Below are 22391 nucleotides of genomic sequence, written 5' to 3'. Positions count from 1 at the left end.
TCAGAGCAATCAATAACCTGTATAATGACCACATTCTCACCTAATACGGTCTGTGCCATCGTCTCGCTATAGTGTCATCCATACCTAGGGTGGTTATTCCCAAGATTAGGTAGGAAGTACCAATCAGTAGACATGCAAACACCCATGACTTACCAGTTGTAGCCAGGCGTTGGTTATCAGCACTTGATTCTTCTCATCCTAAAAGAGAGTGAAGAGAACCAGAGAACAGGGTTGGATATGAAAGAACTGCAGGACTGACCTTAATAGTAGGCCCACACTCCTCATGTTGATGTTCTCCATGTACACACTCAGACAGACGGAAGCGTTTGGGAGCATTTGAGATAAGTGGTGAGAGAGTGTAGTTATGACAGGCCGGGTGAATTGGAGCAATCTGACCAGAGGACGCTTCAGCGGTGCAGTAATGGCCACTATAATGAAGAGCCCTTCTCCATGTAATATGCCTTTACGACTTCATGAAAGCCGCGTTACATAAGCCTTCACATCAACGTCTACTGATCGCTTTCAGTCCATGTGTGTGCGCTGTCTGTTCTCACTCAGGGCTGAGCTGTTTTGATTATAGGCCACAGGATGAAAGCGAGTGATAAAGAAGACAGACCCGGTCAAACAAGCCAGACAATGCCAGAGTCGTCTCCGTTTATACATAAAGCCGCTGAAGAGCCAATAAAAAGCGGGAGGGATGTGTAGCCTGCAGGAGCGCAGGAGGGAAAACAAGGGAAAACAATGCCGACATTTCCCGGCCTCTGCTGCGCACCACTTAGCTTACAGTCAGGGGTTTACAACAGGGTCAACTCGGGGTCAAGAGAGACTTACAGAGAGGCAGGGAGACAGCGAGAGAGAGAGAAAGAGAGAGATGGAGTGTGGTCTGCAGTGCTACCGGACTATAAAGTGCGAGTGCCAGAACAGAACCCTTCAAGACGTACAGAAGGCAAGCATCTAGATTCGTCTTGGTCCTGGAACAGAGGTGGTGGGACGAACCTCTCCTAGGTGTCCGAACATCTCCTGGGTGAGGATGCACTGTCTATTGTAATATAGGGATATGAATTTGTACAGTTTTGAGAAGGTGAGAACTGGGCGTTCCTTCCTGCGGTGTATGATCCCTCCACTAGGAGAAGCACTGAAACAAGGGTCACCTCCTGGACATCTACCCTGAACCTCAAACCTAACTCTTGCACCTTGTCTTCGTTCAGCTCATGGTCCAGCAGACTAAGAACCCCGGGTCATGCTGCCTGCCATCCAGCAGACTAAGAACCCTGGGTCACGCTGCCTGCCATCCAGCAGACTAAGAACCCCGGGTCATGCTGCCTGCCATCCAGTGGACCTAGACGTTGCCACTATGAAGATCGCTGGTTTGAATCCAAGGTCATGCTGCCTGCCATCCAGCAAACTAAGAACCCCGGGTCATGCTGCCTGCGTTCCAGCTGGGGGTTCCCAGGTCATACTGCCTGCCATCCAGCGGAGTAAGAACCCCGGGTCATGCTGCCTGCCATCCTCAGACTAAGAACCCCAGGTCATGCTGCCTTCCATCCAGTGGACTAAGACGTTGCCACTATGAGGACCTTTGGTTCGAATCCCAGGTCATGCTGCTGCCATCCAGCAGACTAAGAACCCCCGGGTCATGCTGCCTGCCATCCAGCGGACTAAGAACCCCCGGGTCATGCTGCCTGCCATCCAGCGGACTAAGAACCCCCGGGTCATGCTGCCTGCCATCCAGCGGACTAAGAACCTCCGGGTCATGCTGCCTGCCATCCAGCGGACTAAAAACCTGGGTCATGCTGCCTGCCATCCAGCGGACTATAACATCGTCACTATAAGAATCACTGGTTTGTCATGCTGCCTTGCCATCAGCAGCACAATTGGCCTTGCTTCCTCTGGGGTGGGGTAGATGGCCCCCTATCACTTCAGTCATGGGGGTCTCCTAGCCAATGCATCAGAGTTTGGTACCAGGCACATTCCTCTGAGTGTGGTGGCTGACCAGTGAAGTTGCATGAGCGGCAGTTCAAGAAGAGTCAGTGGCTGGTTGTACATGTGTCGGAGGAGGCATGTGCCCCCACCTCACCCCAGTATTAATGATTCAGCTTTCTGAAGGGGAGTCCGTCCTTGCTCTTGTATGCTCTCTCTTTTTCTCTCCATGCATTCAAATGTGCTCATGCTGCGCCTTTTTATTTGGCAGCGTTGCCACAACACCCATTTGGCGCTTGACTGTCAAAGCGATCCAGCGTGAGCGCCAGCCGTGAGCGCCAGCCGAGTGCAACACCTGACGCAACCCTTGGCTTTGCGTTAGCTAGAAGACACTTTTAGGGGGATTCTTTTGTTTTTTTTTGGGGGGGGGGGGGGGGTATTAAGCTCCAGTGTTATTTGGTTAATCTCGTTGTCACCGAGACAATCACTACTTCCTGTTGTTCTGAAAATAAAAGAGGACAATAACGCTGGCGCTAAAGAAAAAAGCCTGTACCATTTCGCAAGCTAATGGAGGGACGCTTGTGTAATCACCTCACCTAGGCCTTAATTCCCCTCCTGCACACCCACGCAGATACACTCCCAACTCCCAGCATATAATATTACTCAAACTTCATCCGATGTGAAGCAGCACAGGTGGTCCAGTCTGCAGTGGAATCGCACTGCAATTACAATTGCGTGTATAATTGTTTGCTAAAGCTGTAATTAGCAAATAGCCTATCTGTCTGTCTCGCATTGTGTGTAAAAGCACACACACAGACACACACACACATGCACGCAAAGCTCCCTGACCGGTCGAGGCCATCTAATCTTATTCTGCCCTCTGTCGCGGTAGCTTGCTAATGTGTGGCTTAAAGCCGCCCTCATTTTAGCGTCCCTGAACAAACTTGTTCATCCCTCTGCTCAGCGCACTGTCACCACACTACTGGACTATCCTGTCCAGGACCTTCTAGGCCTTCAACTTAGCTGATCAGTTATTTATCTCAGTGTTACTGAGCTCTACTAAAGCCTGAGTAGACTGATAAATTACTGTGCTGATCAGTTATTTATCTCAGTGTTACTGAGCTCTACTAAAGCCTGAGTAGACTGATAAATCACTGTGCTGATCAGTTATTTATCTCAGTGTTACTGAACTCTACTAAAGCCTGAGTAGACTGATAAATCACTGTGCTGATCAGTTATTTATGTCAGTGTTACTGAACTCTACTGAAGCCTGAGTAGACTGATAAATCACTGTGCTGATCAGTTATTTATTCCAATGTTACTGAGCTCTACTAAAGCCTGAGTAGACTGATAAATCACTGCGCTGATCAGTTATTTATCTCAGTGTTACTGAGCTCTACTAAAGCCTGAGCAGACTGATAAATCACTGTGCTGATCAGTTATTTATGTCAGTGTTACTGAACTCTACTGAAGCCTGAGTAGACTGATAAATCACTGTGCTGATCAGTTATTGATCTCAGCGTTACTGAGCTCTACTAAAATCTGAGTAGACTGATAAACACTGTGCTGATCAGTTATTTATCTCAGTGTTACTGAGCTCTACTAAAGCCTGAGCAGACTGATAAATCACTGTGCTGATCAGTTATTTATCTCAGTGTTACTGAACTCTACTGAAGCCTGAGTAGACTGATAAATCACTGTGCTGATCAGTTATTTATCTCAGTGTTACTGAACTCTACTAAAGCCTGAGTAGACTGATAAATCACTGTGCTGATCAGTTATTTATCTCAGTGTTATTGAGCTCTACTAAAGCCTGAGTAGACTGATAAATCACTGTGCTGATCAGTTATTTATCTCAGTGTTACTAAGCTCTACTAAAGCCTGAGTAGACTGATAAATCACTGTGCTGATCAGTTATTTATCTCAGTGTTATTGAGCTCTACTAAAGCCTGAGTAGACTGATAAATCACTGTGCTGATCAGTTATTTATCTCAGTGTTACTGAGCTCTACTAAAGCCTGAGTAGACTGATAAATCACTGTGCTGATCGGTTATTTATCTCAGTGTTACTGAGCTCTACTAAAGCCTGAGTAGACTGATAAATCACTGTGCTGATCAGTTATTTATCTCAGTGTTACTGAGCTCTACTAAAGCCTGAGTAGACTGATAAATTACTGCGCTGATCAGTTATTTATCTCAGTGTTACTGAACTCTACTAAAGCCTGAGTAGACTGATAAATCACTGCGCTGATCAGTTATTTATCTCAGTGTTACTGAGCTCTACTAAAGCCTGAGTAGACTGATAAATCACTGCGCTGATCAGTTATTTATCTCAGTGTTACTGAGCTCTACTAAAGCCTGAGTAGACTGATAAATCACTGTGCTGATCAGTTATTTATCTCAGTGTTACTGAGCTCTACTAAAGCCTGAGTAGACTGATAAATTACTGCGCTGATCAGTTATTTATCTCAGTGTTACTGAGCTCTACTAAAGCCTGAGTAGACTGATAAATCACTGTGCTGATGAGTTATTTATCTCAGTGTTACTGAGCTCTACTAAAGCCTGAGTAGACTGATGAATCACTGTGCTGATCAGTTATTTATCTTCACCACTGATGAGTGGTTAGTACTGAAGCTGCATGTGAGAGTATTATTATAAAAAGTCCTCAGCCATCACTACCTTTTCAGAGATGTGCTGGCCAGCTCAATTCTGCCGGTTTGACTCCACTAGATTCCCTCTCTGTGTCTCGTGTTATGGAAGGATGACCGCTGGACTTTTGTCTCCTTCAGCCCAGATTAAGGGCAGTGAGATTGCAAAAGTTTCTAATGCTTGACAGATTTGGTCACTTTGAAGTGCAGTGAGCACAGTAATGAAAAAAGAAGTGCTTCTGTTCTTCTGCCAGGTTGAGGGGAATGGGGTTTGGCTCTGAAAAGGAGTATCTGCCACTTCTAATAGAAATGCACTGAATCCAGGAACAAAAACCAGGTAATTACATTCCTCTTTCATGCAGGCTGATCCAAAATATAGCCAACACGTTCAGCACGAACAGGTAAGTGAACGCTTAAGGAAGTGCCTGGATTTCTGCAGTATGATTTCTGCAATGCAATGTGATCTGAGCATTATCTAAGCCACTATCTGGCTGAACATATTTTTGTGTAACTTTCAATTCATGTAGGTCTATGAGTAATATCGCTACCATAGCATCGTTAGCATGAACCGGCTCCCAGACTTATTAGACATCATTCTTAGGCTCGTCTAACATCACTACCACAGCAGCGACCGAACGGCCTGGCTCATCAGACATCGATACCCCAGCATCGTGAGCACGGTCTGGCTCCCCCGGCTTGTCAAACATCACTAACACAGCAGTGTTAGCACAGCCTGTCCCCCCTGGCTCGTCATACATAGCTAGCGCAGCATCCTTAGCACAGCCCGACACCCAAGCTCACCCAACATTGCTAGCGCAGCATCATTAGTACGACCTGGCTCCTGGCTCCAACATTGGTACAGAGTGTTAGTATGGCCTGGCTACCGAGCTTGCCCAACATCGGTACCGCAGCAGCGTTAGCACGACCCATCTTCCGACAACCCAACCATATATATATATATTTAAACAATATTTATCATGTTTCATTGTGAATATGGCTCCCGTCTCTGAATGAACAATATAAATACATTTTTCATAAAGTCATTATCTAACATTACCCAAAGTGCAGGCTAGAAAAAGTTAGTGAAACTCTGTGTTAACAACTCCTCCAAGAGTTAATGGCCAAATAATGCTTAAGGATTAAGATGATTAACTTGGAGGTGTTGTTAGTTAGTTGTTAGGTGGTTTAGTGTTCTAGAGTTCACTAGAGTTCTAATGAATCAGCCTTTCTATTCAAGAAGGCACTTACTCTACAGCCCCCATAAAAGCATGCTGGGTGAAAGGATATGCTTGTAATTACTGATTAGACTGAGAGAGAAGCAAGATTCAGTCTCTCTCTTAATATCTCCAGCTGCCTGTTTCTGCCAATAACCAGAACCACAACAGCATTGTACTGCCTCGCTATGAAATTAACTCAGCTCTTGGCATCTGCTCCCTGTGTTAATGCTTTTAGGAGCTTTTTTTAGGCCTTAAAGAGTCGGTGGGCTATCCAAACATGTAAAGAGGATTTGGCTCTATTGCAAGGTTTTAAAAGCCCGATATCGCTACCACAGCATAAGCCTAGCCCAACTACCAGGCTCATCCGACAGCGTCAGCATGGCCCAACTACTAAGGTTATCCAACACTGCTATTGCAGTGCCAGCATGGCCCACCTACCGGACTCATCCGACAGGGCCAGTATGGCCCAACTACCAGGCTCATCTCTCAGCGCCAGCATGGCCCAACTATCGGGCTCATCCGACACTGCTACTGCAGCGCCAGCATGGTCCAACTACGGGGTCATCTGACACTGCTACTGCAGCGCCAGCATGGTCCACCTACGGGGTCATCCGACACTGCTACTGCAGCGCCAGCATGGTCCACCTACGGGGTCATCCGACACTGCTACTGCAGCGCCAGCATGGTCCAACTACGGGGTCATCCGACACTGCTACTGCAGCGCCAGCATGGTCCAACTACGGGGTCATCCGACACTGCTACTGCAGTGCCAGCATGGTCCAACTACGGGGTCATCCGACACTGCTACTGCAGCGCCAGCATGGCCCAACTAACGGTAACATGAACCAGCAGCCGCAGGCAAAGCCACGTCTGTCTGACGCCTCAAACCCAACACGTCTTCTTGACAAACCGCATGCAAACAATACACCGCCCCCTGCCAGCGTTACCGTGCCGCTGACGAGATTGGGCCGTGATAGGAAAGCCGTGCGGATTTGCACTCCTCGCCTTGACAAATTGAATCTGCGGAGTGTAAAGGCAGAGGGAAGCCATGCAGATGAAGATAAGTGGAGCTTATCCCTAACCGCCGAGCTCTGAATGCACAGGATCCAGTAACATCGATCTGATAAAGAGCCTCACCGCAGTACTGGTGTGACTGGAAGAAAAGGCAGGACGTCCGCTTTGGGGGGGGTTTGGTGTCGTTGATGAGCTGCTAATCGAGGCCAGTGCGAACACACACACACACACACAGACACAGTCTACATTCCTCAACTTCACGTTCTTCATATCTCTCTCTCTCATTCTGTCTTTGTCTCTCTCTCCATCTTTCTGTCTCTCACTCTCTCACACCATCTTTCTCTTTGTCCTGTTCAGCATGTCTCTCTCTCTCCCTCTCCACCCATTGGTCTCTCTCTCTCTCTGTATCTCACTTACTCTGTCTCCATCTTTCTCCCCCCCCCCCCCCCCATCTCCCCTCCACCCTTTTGGTCTCTCTTTCTCTGTATCTCACTCACTCTGTCTCCATCTTTCTGCCTCTGTCCCCCCTCCACCCTCCACCCTTTTGGTCTCTCTTTCTCTGTATCTCACTCACTCTGTCTCCATCTTTCTGCCTCTGTCCCCCCTCCACCCTCCACCCTTTTGCTCTCTCTCTCTCTGTATCTCTCTCACTCTCTCTCCATCTTTTGGTCTCTCTCTCTCTCTCTCTCTCTCTCTCTGTATCTCTCTCCATCTTTTGGTCTCTCTCTCTCTCTCTCTCTCTCTGTATCTCTCTCACTCTCTCTCCATCTTTTGGTCTCTCTCTCTCTGTATCTCTCTCACTCTCTCTCCATCTTTTGGTCTCTGTCTCTCTCTCTCTCTCTCTCTCTGTATCTCTCTCACTCTCTCTCCATCTTTTGGTCTCTCTCTCTCTCTCTCTGTATCTCTCTCACTCTCTCTCCATCTTTTGGTCTCTCTCTCTCTCTGTATCTCTCTCACTCTCTCCCCATCTTTTGGTCTCTCTCTCTCTCTCTCTCTCTCTCTCTCTCTGTATCTCACTCACTCTGTCTCCATCTTTCTACCCCCCATCTCCCCTCCACCTTTTAGTCTCTCTCTGTGTCTCTCTCTCTCTCTCTCTCTCTCTCTCTCTCTCTCTCTATCCATTTTTCACCCCCCCCCCCCATCTCCCCCTCCACCCTTCGGTCTCCATCTTTTGGTCTCTCTCACTCTGTATCTCTCTCTTCATTTTTCTGCCATGAGAGAGCAGAAGAGAGAGTGAATGGAAAGAGAGGGAATGCTGATTAACGGTGGACTAAGACAATGTGTGTGTGTGTGTGTGTGTGTGTGTGTGTGTGTGTGTGTGTTAGAAAGATTTGACCCATTTCTCCTTCCACACAGGATTGGCCATAAACCCCTACAGTGCTTATAGCACGCCTGCACCACCACCTCAACATACATATACATTATGGACAAAAGTATTGGGACACTTGCTCATTCATCGACCTCTGAAATCAAGGGCATTACAAAGAGCTGATCCTGCTTTTGTTGGACTAACTGTCTCTACTGTCCAGGGCAGAAGCAAGGCTGTCTACTACATTTTGGAGGAGTGTTGCTGCAAGGATTTGATTGCACTCAGCAACAATAGTGAGCGTTAGTTCTTTTGGTCTTTGATGGTCAAGGTGGTCGAATAGCTGACCATCCAAGCGAAAACATACCCTGTACTGGTAAGCCAAGAGGTTAAACTGGTTGACCAACTGGTCAGAGCTTCCTGCTGCTGAAATGCGTCAGCCGTCCCCACCTGAATAAGCGCTCAGCCACCCAGAAGTCCCTGCTGACGCTCAGGGTTGCTAAGGATTGTCCTGGGGGTTGCTATGACTGCTGCTATGGTATTTCAGATGTTTGATGAGATGTTGCTAAGTTGGTACTACAGTGATGCTAAGGTGTTTTGTAGGTGGTTGCTATGTTATTTTAGATAGTTGCTTATGCAACAATGTAACCATAATTATATAATTATAGCATCGTTTGAAAACACTGTCATATTTTCATCACATTTTCTGGCGGTTGCTATAACTGTTGCTATGGCATTTTAGATGCTTGTAAAAGTGTTGCAAAGTCGGTACTATGGTGTTGCTATGGCAATTTAGGTGGTTGCTATGGTATTTCAGATAGTTGCTAAGTGGGTATTATGGAGATGCTAAGGTGTTTAAGGTGGTTGCTAAGGTATTTCAGATCGTTGCTTATTTAACTACTTAACCATAATTTTCTAATTATATCTCTGCTTGAAACCACGGTCATATTTTCCATCACATTTTCTAGTGTTTACTATGAATGTTGCTATGGTATTTAAAATGGTTGCCAAGGCATTGCTAAGTGGGTACTATGGTATTGCTAAGGTGCTTTAGGTGGTTGCTTTGGTATTCCTAAGTGGGTACAATGGTGTTGCTAAGGTGCTTTTAGGTGGTTGCTATCTTATTCATAAATGAGTACTATGGTGTTGCTAAGCTGCTTTTAGGTGGTGGCTATGGTAATGTGAAGTGGGTACTAGGGTGTTGCTAAGGTGCTTTAGGTGGTTGGTTTGGTATTCGTAAGTGGTTACTATGGTGTTGCTAAGGTGCTTTTTGGTGGTTGCTATGGTATTCCAAAAGTGGGTCCTAGGGTCTTGCTAAGGTGCTTTAGGTGGTTGCTATCTTATTCATAAATGAGTACTATAATGTGTCTAAGATGCTTTTAGGTGGTGGCTATGGTAATGTGAAGTGGGTACTAGGGTGTTGCTAAGGTGCTTTAGGTGGTTGATTTGGTATTCTTAAGTGGTTACTATGGTGTTGCTAAGGTGCTTTTTGGTGGTTGCTATGGTATTCCTAAGTGGGTACTAGGGAGTTGCTAAGGTGCTTTTAGGTGGTTGCTATCTTATTCATAAATGAGTACTATGGTGTTGCTAAGCTGCTTTTAGGTGGTGGCTATGGTAATGTGAAGTGGGTACTAGGGTGTTGCTAAGGTGCTTTAGGTGGTTGGTTTGGTATTCGTAAGTGGTTACTATGGTGTTGCTAAGGTGCTTTTTGGTGGTTGCTATGGTATTCCAAAAGTGGGTCCTAGGGTCTTGCTAAGGTGCTTTAGGTGGTTGCTATCTTATTCATAAATGAGTACTATAATGTGTCTAAGCTGCTTTTAGGTGGTGGCTATGGTAATGTGAAGTGGGTACTAGGGTGTTGCTATGGTGCTTTAGGTGGTTGATTTGGTATTCTTAAGTGGTTACTATGGTGTTGCTAAGGTGCTTTTTGGTGGTTGCTATGGTATTCCTAAGTGGGTACTAGGGAGTTGCTAAGGTGCTTTTAGGTGGTTGCTATGGTATTCCAAAAGTGGGTCCTAGGGTCTTGCTAAGGTGCTTTAGGTGGTTGCTATGGTATTTCAGATGGCTGCTACCACTTGGATGGACCACCAATCTATAAGGGACTGCCTCAGTGCCAGCTGTAGGTTTTGCCATGGCCTTCTCACAGTCCCCCGAGCCAAACGTCATCCAGCATCTGCAGACAGACTCTGCAGGCCACCCACCCAGCTCACAGACCTAGAAACCACCCTGCTCAGGGCTTGTGCTCATGTTTGGTGAGAACTTCAATTTCCTTCCCACCCTTATGGGTGTTCCTCATTCTCTCTCGGCGAGTGAAGCTTCGTAGCGTGCAGGTCTGCCTGACGTAACGGAACAGCTGCCGCCACTGCCCCCCTTTCCCCGCTCCCCCCAGAACCCCCTCTGCCTCCATTCCAAAGTCAGTCATGCGTTCAGAGGTTTCACGGCCACAGCCTATGGGCCTCACGCCATCTGGGGCCAACAGAGCGGTGGCGGCCATGAGGAAGGCGGCAGGATAAACAGATACCTTACGTACAGAAGGTGAGAGAACGAGCCAGACCGAGCAGCGGGCGGTCAGAGCGAGGTCACGTTTCCGCCGATAAAAAAAATGATGAAATTTAATACTCGCTACACTCGAGTTGTCGACTCGTCAACCCTGCTTCAGCTAACCCGGCATCCTGGGCATCATCCATACGGAGACAGCAGCTTTGTCCAAATATTTATGGACACCCCTTCTAATGAACGCATTCAGCTGCGTGCAGTTGCACCCGGCTTATCTAGTCCCTGTAAAGAAGCAGTGCCAACAGAACAGAGCATTGAGCTGTGGAGCAGTGGAAGAACTGTAATCTGGAACGATGGACGAGCTGGGATGTTCTTGCCGCTGAATGCAATCAAATCCTCACAGCAGTGCGCCTCCAAGATCTAGCAGAAAGTCTTCCTTCTTCCCTGGACAGTAGAGACAGTTACTCCAACAAATGCCTTCATTTCAGAAGAAACAAAGAATAAGCAGGTGTCCCAATACTTTTGTCCTCATATCGACTAGGGTTTTCCCACTCCTCCATGCAGAAATCTTTGGACCATTGGCCCACCAAGACACTCTGAGCCCAGGTCACCTCCCTTTTTACCTCGGTCATCTCTGCTAATAGAGTACGGCACCGTGCAAAGAACTTTTTAGGGTTCCCGAGGCTTATCGATGCCTAACGGCAGTAACGAGAGTTCCTTCTGCACAGCTCTGAAAGGTCTGGCTTCGTCCTTTAGAACCGGGCACAGAGAGGTCGTCTAGGCAATCAGAGCGCGGCCTTCGTCTGTGGCTTGCTTTCGTCTGGTGCTGTAATTAAATCAGAGAGGCCTCCGCTTGATGAGCGCTTGTTTGAATACGCTGCCTTGTGCCATTACGCCTTTCTGAGTGGAGCATGAAAGCTGACGGTCTTTGGTATGCATCTGGCGTGCCGCCTGGGCCCTCTCTGAGTATTTAGCGGGACGCGTGGAGGAAAATTATGTCTTCTGATGCATTCACTGAGCCAGCCAGACGCTCGTTTCAGCTAAGCCTCATGGGGTGTCTTTTAAGGTGACGATTCGCTAAATCTCAGTTACGTAGATGTCCGAATGTTTGTGGACATTCTAATAAATGCACCACCCAGGATTGAGCAGTGGAGCTGTGTTCTCTGGAATGATGGCTGGTGCGCCTTCCAATAGGTGTTCCAAGGTGTTGATCATCCTGACAACATTCCTGACCTCACTAACGCTCTTGTGATGCAATCAAATCCTCACAACAGTTCTCGTTACAGTTCAGAGCTACAGTTTGCTATACGGCTACCATGGATGTGATGAACATGGACATCATGATCAAGAACGTCCGGGACATTAAGCATCATGAACATTAAAATAATGAACATCATGAATATGGAGATCCTGACCACGCATAACGTAAACATGGAAGTCCTGAACCTCATGAACATGATCACTGATCGTCAAGGCTTTCATGAACATGGACCTCATGAGCATCAGGAACATGGACCTCATGGGCATCAGGAACATGGACATCATGAGCATCAGGAACATGGACATCATGAGCATCAGGAACAGGGCCTCATGAACATCAGGAACATGGACCTCATTAACATCAGGAACATGGAAATCATGAACATCAGGAACATGGACCTCATTAACATCAGGAACATGGACCTCATGAGCATCATGAACATGGACCTCATGAGCATCAGGAACATGGACCTCATGGGCATCAGGAACGTGGACCTCATGAGCATCAGGAACATGGACCTCATGGGCATCAGGAACGTGGACCTCATGAGCATCAGGAACGTGGAACTTATGAACATCTCTGATCATCATGGATACCATCAACATCACTGATCGTCATGGATATCATGAACACAGACATAAACATGCACCTCCTAGACGTGGACATCCTGAGAATAGGTGTTCTGAACATCATGCACATAATGAACATGAACATGACCGTTACCGTCATGGAAATCATGAGCATGGATGCTTAATTAAATCTCTATTTAATCCATAAACATCAAATAAATCTGAAATTCTGCAAATCTAAAAAGATAAGGAAACACACTGAGCAGAGCAAGAGAGCGGAGAGCGAGAGACAGCGAGTGAGTGGCAGAGAGGGAACCCGAATCTGCTTCTCTTGTGGTTTTTGGCTTTTGCCTTCTAAGATTGAGAGCCTGACTGTGTGTGTGTGTGTGTGTGTGGACGCCCACAGTGTCTGATTGAATTTTCATGCTGAAATGTGGTAGATAGAGAAGACCTGTATTACATTCTGAAAAGCAGAACTCTCTCTCTTTCTCGCTCGCCATCTCCTTCACACACTCTACTGCATCCAGACACTGAACAGTCTATGGGCTTCGGTTTCCCTAGTAAGGTAATAGAAAAATGAAATCCACACACACACACACACACACAGCGTTGACGTATGAAAAAACCATCCGCAGCAAGCCGTTATGTTGTAAATCCTTGATTTTCTGCCCAGATTACAATATATTAACAAACTACAGCGGGCCTCAGACTGAACCCTGAGGAACCCCAAATCCTTCTGCATCTACTCGCTCTTTATCGGCTACTCGTTCCTTAATAAAACAAGCTGTTTTTTCTTTTTTGACTTTATAATTATGTATAGATCATAACGATTCACTGCCTTAAAAATGGTGTTTTTACAACATTCAACACAACAGCTTTCCTTTACCTCGTAAAAAAACATTGTTGGCGACAAGAGCAGTAGAAATTGACTGGTTCATTAGCAAAGGTAGCAAATGAAGCAGTGCACGTGCTCCAAGCACTCACCACATCTATAATCTGGAGCAGCGTAAGTCCCAGTTCCACCACTAGGGGCGCCGAATCATTGGCTACAGGTCTCTCCAGCCGGTTGTAGTTGGCCAACAGCTCCTTATAAAGCTTCCTCTGGTATTCCCCCTGCAGAGAATCTATAGAGCGGGAGGTTGAGGGGGGAAAAATAAAGATTTCGAAATGAATACATGCTTGAGGAACAGAGTGGCACAGGTTAGCAATTCATTAATAGCTCTGCTAATGGCTTGATTGCGACGGACTTTGATGGACGGCACAGTAATTGAGACTAATTCACTGTGGGCTCCGCTGTAGACGAGCACACAGCGAGAAAATGTGGAAGAAACAGAGGGTGGGGGATCAAAATCTCAAGAAAACACTGCTGGGTTCATCATATTACACTATATGGACAAAAGTATTGGGACGCCTGCTCATTCATTGTGTCTTCTGAAATCAAGGCTATTAAAAAGAGCTGATCCTGCTGTTGTTGGAGTAACTGTCTCTGCTGTCTAGGGAAGTTCTGTCTAGCTTTCTACTAGATTTTTGCATGCATTGCTGTGAGGAATGGATTGGATTGCATTCAGCGACAAGAGCGTTAGTGAGGTCAGGCTGGACGAATGGACAGATGATCACCATCCCAAACACATCCCAGAAGTACTGGATGGAGCACGATCCATCATTCTAGAGAACACAGTAGTTCTTCCACTGCCTGGCCTGGCATTAGGCAGCAAAGTGCCAATAGGTTCATGTTGTTTATCTGCTCCAGAGAGTCCTATTCTTGTGGCGGTACCTCTCTACAGGGTCTAGACAGGCTGTCTGCTGTTTGCGTCACAGCAGCAGGTGCAACGTAAGGTAGCTGAACACATTCAATAGACGAGGTGTCCGCAAACTTTCAGCACAGTGTGGGAGTCTTCTGTTGCTTCTGCTTCTACATTATTCTCTGGGGAATCTGAACAGCATGGGACAACAACACAAAAACATTAGATCAACCACCCAGCAAAAACTTCGGGACACTGAAAAGACGCTGAAAAGACGTCTGGAAAAAGACGTCCCTCCACGCCTAAATATTGACGTCTACCTCAAACTGTTTTTATGACTAGTCCTGACCAGATGTCGTCCCAAAAACGACGTCCGTGCTGGGTGGGTAGACCTGGTAGCCTGTGCACGATTTGTTTGGCGGGTTGTTGGGGACTCCAGGTCTCGGCTTGGGATTTGAGGTGTTAGTGGCGGGTTGTGTAGAAGGGGGACGGGACAGTGTGTGTTTTGGTAAAGTGGAGCAGTGTTGCATAAGCACAAACTCATCTGTTTCACACGGGACCTCAGAGGGCCGAGCAAAAAGCTTCGCTGGCTGACACTCCCATGAGTCCGACCGACAGCGAATGAGAAACTGATCAGATTAAGAGAGTGTTATCATCCGTCTCTGAATCTGAAATTGCAGCCATTCAGAACACATCCAGGCATGTCTCGAAACGAAATCTGTTTAACAGGAGGAAATCCTGTCATGAGTTTGCTGACGCTAGCAAGCTGCGAACTAACAGGATACTAATGACTGCAATCTTTTTTTATAGTAGGACAATTTGGTGTTCCTCAAGGTTAAGTCTTGGGTCCACTGGAGTTGTTCAATTAAATGTTAATTACCATTTCAAATTGTACGTTAAAATTGTAAAGTTCGTAATATTTTTTTATTACTTTACAAGCTGCTTATTCACTTCAGCCTTTTCTTCTGGAACTCCAGTGAAACTGTAGATGAAATCTCGCCTCCCATCATCTACCCGCGACAATGTCTGGTAAGGTTTTCAGATTCAAGCTCCAGAAGACTAAAGCTGCTGACTAAAATGTTCCATCAATAAATTATCTTAAGAAAATATATTAAAGGCACCACAGGGGAGCGTAATTTCAGTCTCTGAAAGATTAAAGCGATGAACTAATATGCTGTGCGAATAGAATATGCACCTCGGTTTCATTTCCCCTCAGAGGCTCTAACGAGAGGATTAAATAATTATGTTGTGATGGTGAGACGTTGGAGCCGAGCGAGAGGTTGTAGCTCAGGAAATGCTTGGTTGAAACTAATGATGATGATGAGCAGGATCATGTCATTGAGATAGTTGAGAGAATCAACTCTTTTCAGAAGAAACAGTGAATGAGCAGGTGTCCCAATACTTTTGTCCTTTTAGTGCGTTTTATTCGGCTAAGGTTAGCGTGAGGTAGCTTACTAGCCGGCTGCACTGGATTCCAAAGACATGCTCAAGATGTTCTACTGAACAGACCTGGGTTGTCCCAGTAGGCCACACACTGATTAGCAGATCAGGAGCTGTTCTCATGGACGTGAAGGCTAGTCCTACAGAGGTGGACGATGCTGTAGTGGACTGTGGAACTGAAGTATCCCAGACTTGATGGGTTCTTTGCTATATGTAAACAAAGGGGCTTTAGTTTAAATGTGTCTCTTTACTCATGCTCCACCCAATGTAGGTGTGTGTTCGACACAGGTTCTCCCATGTTCCTCGCAGTGTCCCTGCCCTAAACCTCATCAAACATCTATGGCTTACAAGCTGCGATGCAACTTCAACCCCTGCTCAAGCTGGTTGACCAGCGGCATGATCTACCTGACCAAGCTAGTCATCAACTGGACCACCAGCAAGACCACCAAGATGACCAAGCTCGACCATGCTGGTTGACCAGCATGACCAGCAAGACCGAGGTCTGCCGTCAGGTGCAGCCGCGAAGGATTACTCCGACAGGTGCTGAACTCTTCAGTCAGGTCATCCTTCTTAACTTCTCACACCTTGAGGAGCCTCCAGACGGTTCCTCCCGCTGTCCTTCAGGGAAAGCGCCCAAGTCACAACTCCTCACTAGCGAGGTTAAATCGCTATGGGGTTCAGATGAACAGAGGCCTGTCCCCCCTCCCTACCCCCCCCCCCCCTCTCCCCTCGCCATTACGAGAGTGCTCGGGGCAGCCTGCGCTGCTCCTGACGGAGTCGCATTAAGCACCGTTCCAGACACGCACCTCGCAAACGAAGCGAGACGGAGTAATCAGAAACACAAACACTCGCTCTGGAAACGGACGGGCCAGCCGAAACAGAGGTCGTGCGAAGAGAGGAGAGGCACAAGCTCTGTGGCAGCTGTAGAAAAGAGTAAACACTGTAAAACAGCCGCCTCCATCTGTCAACACGATATGACAAAAGTATTGGGACACCTGCTCATTCATTCGTTGTTTCTTCTGAAATCAAGGATATTTAAAGAGTTGATCCTGCCTTTGTTGGAGCTACTGTCTTTACCGTCCAGAGAAGAAGGAAGGCTTTCTACTAGATTTAGCTGGAGCATTGCTGTGAGGATTTGATTGCATTCAGCGACAAGAGCGTTCGTTCGCCTGGCATTAGGCAGCATGGTGCCAATAGGTTCATCCTATTATATTGGATTAGAATGGGTGATTCTTGTTGCAAAGTGGTACCAACAGTGGTATCGTGCTACCAGGTGCCAATCACGTCCTTGCAGGCCGGGACGTCCTCAGCAAGGTCAACAATATCGCCCAGGTATCTGAGCTGTGTCCTGATGAGACCGAGCCCCTGGCTGATGTTTATGCTGCTACTGTTCTGGACGGGAAAGCCAGCAAGGCTGAATAAGGCCACTGCGAGGGCCGACCAGAGGGTGTGAAGAGACAGAGAGCAGGACACGGAGATCGAGAGTCGGGAGGCCAGAGCATGACAATGACTTTGGCTTTAAAAGGCAGGGAGCGACCGAGGCCCTGTGGAGAGGAGATGAGCAAAGAAAGGAAGAGCAGGACTTTAAAGGGCCGAGGGAATCTCGCGCATCTCTCCAGCCCCGGCATATCCTCTCATCTCCTGACGGAAAGAATGCGAGTGCGTGTCGCGCTCCGGGCCTTTTACGGGGGCTTCTTTCACTCTTAGCGCGATTATGCCAACCCGAGCCCAGATCAGAAAGACCGGACCCATACATTTTCTACGGGGCCCTTCTGATCAGGAGCGAGATATCCTTTTATTCAGCCATTAAATCATTGGGTTTTATAACACAATGGGCATTTGGCATGATGAAAGGAGGGCGAGAGAGGTGGGGGAGGCAGAGAGAGAGAGAGAGCGAAAGCGAGAGAGAAATCCCTCCTGAATAAATGGGTCAGTGCTCTCTCTGTAGGATTGTGTTCTACTCCAGCTTAGCCCCCTTTAAAGGCTTGAATGACTAGCACATCCCTCCATCCCTGCCGAAAAAAAATAAAAAGGGGGGGGGGGGCGAAACGCAATCTCTGCAATTGATTCCCTCGATAAAAGCCAGATTGAAAGCACAAAAGGGAGAACAGAGGTTCCCTCCGACACATTTTCCTGGAAGGCAACTAATCCTGTACCCTTTCCAGAACAGCCCTCGACTTTTAACCTTAGCTAAAGACCCTCAAAGTTAGCCTACCTTCCCCCCGCCCCCCTTCATACAAGCCAAAACCAATGGACAAAAGTACTTGGACACCTGCCTGCTCATTTATTGTTTCTCTCCTGGAGTAACTGCCTCTGTAACTGGCCAGGAAATTCTTCTGCTGGAGCAATGCTGTGAGGATTTGATTGCACTCAGTGACAAGAGTGTTCAGCACGTTGGGTGCACATTGGATGGAGCACCAACCCAACCATCATTCCAGAGCTCTTCCACTGCTCCACAGCTCCTCAATGCTGGGGGGCTTCAGCTCACGCCTGGCCTGGCATTCAATGGTTCAACAGGTTTATCTGCTCCAGAGAGTCCTATTGTATTGTCAGTACTTCTCTGCTGTGTGTGCACACATTCATTTGCACATCTGTGTCAGCAATGGGTGCAACAATTAATCATCATCATCATCATCAGGCCCCCAGCTAACAGACCCCCAAGGCCTACTGTGCTCTCCCAGACTCTGGTGCTCAGCCCACATTCAGACCTCTGGGGACTGCACTAGGTGCTGCCTGGGTGTTATCAGTGCTAGGTTTACATCCATTAATATCCATCTGGAACTGTCATAAAATACAGCCGGTGGGGGTGGGGAGGTTCGGGGGCGGGCGACCGAACGAGGGAGACGATCCAGTTCCCAGTGAGCCACAGGCCGGGACAGAATGATTCAGTGTTCAAATGCAGGCTGAAAGCTTCTGGGGCCTGGCTCGGGTCTGTCCCGTACAGATAATGTGGACCGCAGCGAAAGATTCTCCCCTGCTATTGTCTGAGGAGCTTTTGAGGAGGAAAACAGTGACAGCTATTATTTCACAGTTTATAGCTCGCAGTTGAGAGAAAGGAGAGCGCGCGAGTGTGCGCTCGTGGGTCTGCGTCGGTGCTCGCTCCGAGAATTGCTGCTATTTTCAGTGTGTTTCAGGGGCTGGAACGTGTGAAACAGCTGCTCTTGTTTTAGGCAATTACGGAAGTCAAATCGAGGGAGCGGAGGCTGCTCTCGCAGGGCAGACCCCGCCGAAGTGTGCGCGAGGGTAATGGACGCAACCTGGGCGCGGAAAATGGGAAAAGCGAACACTCGCGCCCAAATGCACGCTGCAATTTCTACACAAATGAGAAGAGAAGAAGGAGGGAGGCAAATCAAATTTACCTTCACAGCAACAGCAAATTGCAATGGCTTCACATTTTCTGATGCCGTCACCAACAGGCTGAGGTCAAAACAGGTCCAGGACCATTAGAACATTAGTCCAAATCCCAAAGGACCAAGCCACATGGGAACAAGACTTGAAAGCCAAGTCCAAATCCATGAAGGCGCCACCAAGCCCAGACAGAGTCCAAACGTGAGGGAGGCTTAGTAAAGGCCCCAAGTCCAATTGAGCATGAAACCAAACTCAGAATCCAGTGGAGAGCAGGACTAAGCCAGTACCATGTCCAAATGAGAGCAAATCCAAGTTAAGAGTCCAAATGAAAGCAAGACCAAGTCAAGCCAAGACAGCCAAGACCGAGTCCAAATGAGAGTGAGGCCAAGCCGTCCAGGACCTCTTCACCATAGACTAAATTGGCTGAGACCAAGACAAGCAAGAGTCCAACTCAGGTCCGAGTCAACGGTACAACTTCTCGGGTCTGACCCTATCCAGGGTCTCCACCTTAAATAAAATGTTCCTCAAAGAGGCATGTGTCCGTGTCAGTGTCACATTACATTACATGTGATAATGGGGGAGAGAACTAACGAGTAGGCTGGGTAATTGGCTGAATCTAAAATTGGGGAGGAAAATGGGGTAAATATGCATTACGTGTCCTTCTGCAGTGAGTCGGACAGAAAGGAGCTCATGGTGAGAAGCACTGCTACAGCAGTGAAGAAGGACGGCGTGCTGACACCTCCATCCATCAGTGTTATTCTGTCCCAGTCCTGGACCTTGGGCTCTGGACGCTCTGGGGGTTTTGTGAATCCACTCACAGATATATTTTTATATATATATATTTTTTAGCAATTACCCAATAAATTGAAACTGGCACGAACCAAGTGAACCATCCTGACCAGGCAACAGCACTGAAGATACACCGGACTAAAGTATTGGGACGCCGTATTGGGAAGTTTTAGGAAACGACTGCAAGTTCGAACCGGGCCTTTAAGATGCGATTGTTGAATGACACGGACTGTAGGAGGACAGAATTGAGAGATAGCACTGAGCTATGGGGAGAAGGTGGTCATGGGACATGGGTAGAGGTAGAGATGGGAAGAGGGAGGGACTTCAGGCATGGTCCTCCTCCCAAACCTCAGCTATTTCAGAACGTCCTCATAACTTTCTCTTATTCTGCCTAGAGCATGTCTTTTCCTCCACCAAAAGAAGGCTGACTTAGAGTTGGCTAGGCTGTTACTATGACAACCATTAGGCCACACCCCACCAAAGACCTAGCCCTGTGGCTAAAACCCAACATAATGACCCAGCAGCGTTTAGAGCGGAACCAGAAGCTGATTGGAAGTCAGCCCATTATGCCACCAGTCCAGTAGTGGTTCCTAGTTTTACGCCGATAGAGTGCAAGGAGCGCAAGGGTCATCCATCAGCACTGACCAGCAGCAGGTCCAGCTTACTCATACATGTACATAATACCCTGAGCTTATCTTCATAACAACATGCTAAAGCCTATGAAAGGTCATATACCAGCTGTCAGAATCCTCAAGCTTTTGCAGGGATGTACACACACTTCATTTCCCCACTGGCTGATTGAGTGGACGGTGGGAGTTTTGACCTGTGACCTGATGCCACAGCTGGGAGTGGGCTGTTGGCCACTCTGGCCAAAAAAAAAAAGTAGAAAAACTGCTGAACTACCGGAAAAGGAATCAAGCAATTCATGCCGGACACGGCCTCGGCTTCCAGACCAACAGCCCAGCAAGGGCCTTAAAGGCGTTCTGTGGTGAAAGACTAGGACATCTATGACGTTTTCCACCTGTCCATGAAAGTAGCTGCGATGTGTTCGGCGTCCAAAGTTCCGAAGGGCAAAAACCGGAACAGAAACGAAACGTGACCTGTTCCTAAACGCGGATACCAAGCCAATGGATACCACCTCTAGTTGTACGGGGCGACCTCAAGGCTCCAACCATGAAGTTGAGGATCCTTAAGTACCCCCAGTCCCAGGTGAAACACATGAATCGATACAAACGAACATCACTCGATACACTGATCCAAACGTATGAACACAAATGAGGGGGATGTCCTTATTTGGGCCTGTGGGCGGCGGCTCCAAATTGCCCCGGGGGAGGGCGCGATACCAAGGGGCTGACACATACGGTGCCAGAAACCACACCATCTGACTTCCTGAGAGAAGCGCTTAATAACTGCTAAAACACACAGAAATAAATCAATAATTCATTCATTAATCAATCAATCTGAAAATAAATGCTCAAATGATTGACAAAAAAGAGCAAAAATGATGAGAAATATTCAAATTCAGTGGAAAATAATACATTTACAGAATTTTACATTTACAGAACTTCTCCAGCAGCTCCACTTCCAATCATTTTTTTTAATCTACCAATTTTTTAAGAAAAGTGCCAATAAATAAATAAGTGCCAAGAAAATAAAAATGTAAAATACATTTAAAAAAGGGAAAAGGCTAACACTCTAAAAAATATATAAATAAATAAAGACAGAAAAAAAAAAAAATAATAAAATAAATAAATAAAAAGGCCAACACTCAAAAAAAGGGAAAGGGCAAAACTGCAAATATGATTTTTGTGAATTTTTAAAAAGTTTTATCGAATATTGCTAAAGCTTCAATGCAAAAATATGTGATACATGATTCTCTTAGCAGCTGGCCCGGGTGGCCAGTGACAGCAAACGACTGGCCCTACAGTCAGGACAGTTATCCCGAGCCTCAAACCTCAAAGTGCACCAAGACTTGGCTTCCGAAGAAGTCCTTTGGTAGGATTTGAGAAAGGCGGTTGCAGCAGCGAAGCCAAGTATATCAGTGAACCGGAGGCCGCTGCTTATGAGGAATGGGCTACGATTTCTCAGGAAGGCTGGCAGTCTGGTAGTCTGGCTGTGCATCACCTTTGCAGGAGGTCAGAACAGCAGAAGGAGACTTTACTCAGTATTGAAGTTGCTCTTGACGCCTGAACCCATTTACCACCACTGTCAACAGTTCCAGTTCTGGTCTTTAACCACGGACAGATTTCCAATGGGGGACCTTGGCATCACTCCAAAAAAAATAGCCCATAACCAGTTAGATTCCACTCCAGCCCAGAGCTCAAACACTGCAGCTCATCCACGTGTTGGCAGGGGATCCAGCTGGAACTGTAAGGCCGGCCAGCTGTGGAGGAATTAGGCCTAACTGTGCAGATCAACACAGCACTAGCGTAGCCGTCACTGACGCAGCGCTCGTGTTGCGCAGGGCAAGGGCGGGATGCGTCCGCCATATGTTTCCAGATGCTGCAGAACATATGTAGGGTTCTCTTGGAGTAACGTCAGACAGACGTGTCCCAGAGCGCCATCAAACAGAACAAAACTGAATCAGAAGGCTGAGGACGCCTGAAAAGGCAGCTATCAAGTCAGGCGTCTGATAGCTAGTG

The 22391-nt window shown here is 47.2% G+C and overlaps 1 protein-coding gene across 1 annotated transcript in view; it reads right to left on the bottom strand.

The window, feature by feature from the left end:
* The window catches only part of chrna8 (cholinergic receptor, nicotinic, alpha 8), a 56998-nt gene that overhangs the window by 29810 nt on the left and 4797 nt on the right, over positions 1-22391 (bottom strand). The window contains exons 2-3 of the mRNA XM_072670682.1: positions 13415-13554; positions 154-198 (exon numbers count right to left, since the gene is read on the bottom strand). Of these exons, the coding sequence (XP_072526783.1) occupies positions 154-198; positions 13415-13554 (185 nt within the window). The remainder of the gene's footprint in view (positions 1-153; positions 199-13414; positions 13555-22391) is intronic.

The sequence above is a fragment of the Salminus brasiliensis genome, chromosome 24 (genome assembly GCF_030463535.1).
Source record: "Salminus brasiliensis chromosome 24, fSalBra1.hap2, whole genome shotgun sequence".
Classification (NCBI taxonomy): domain Eukaryota; kingdom Metazoa; phylum Chordata; class Actinopteri; order Characiformes; family Bryconidae; genus Salminus; species Salminus brasiliensis.
This window is presented reverse-complemented; position numbering and strand designations above follow the sequence as displayed.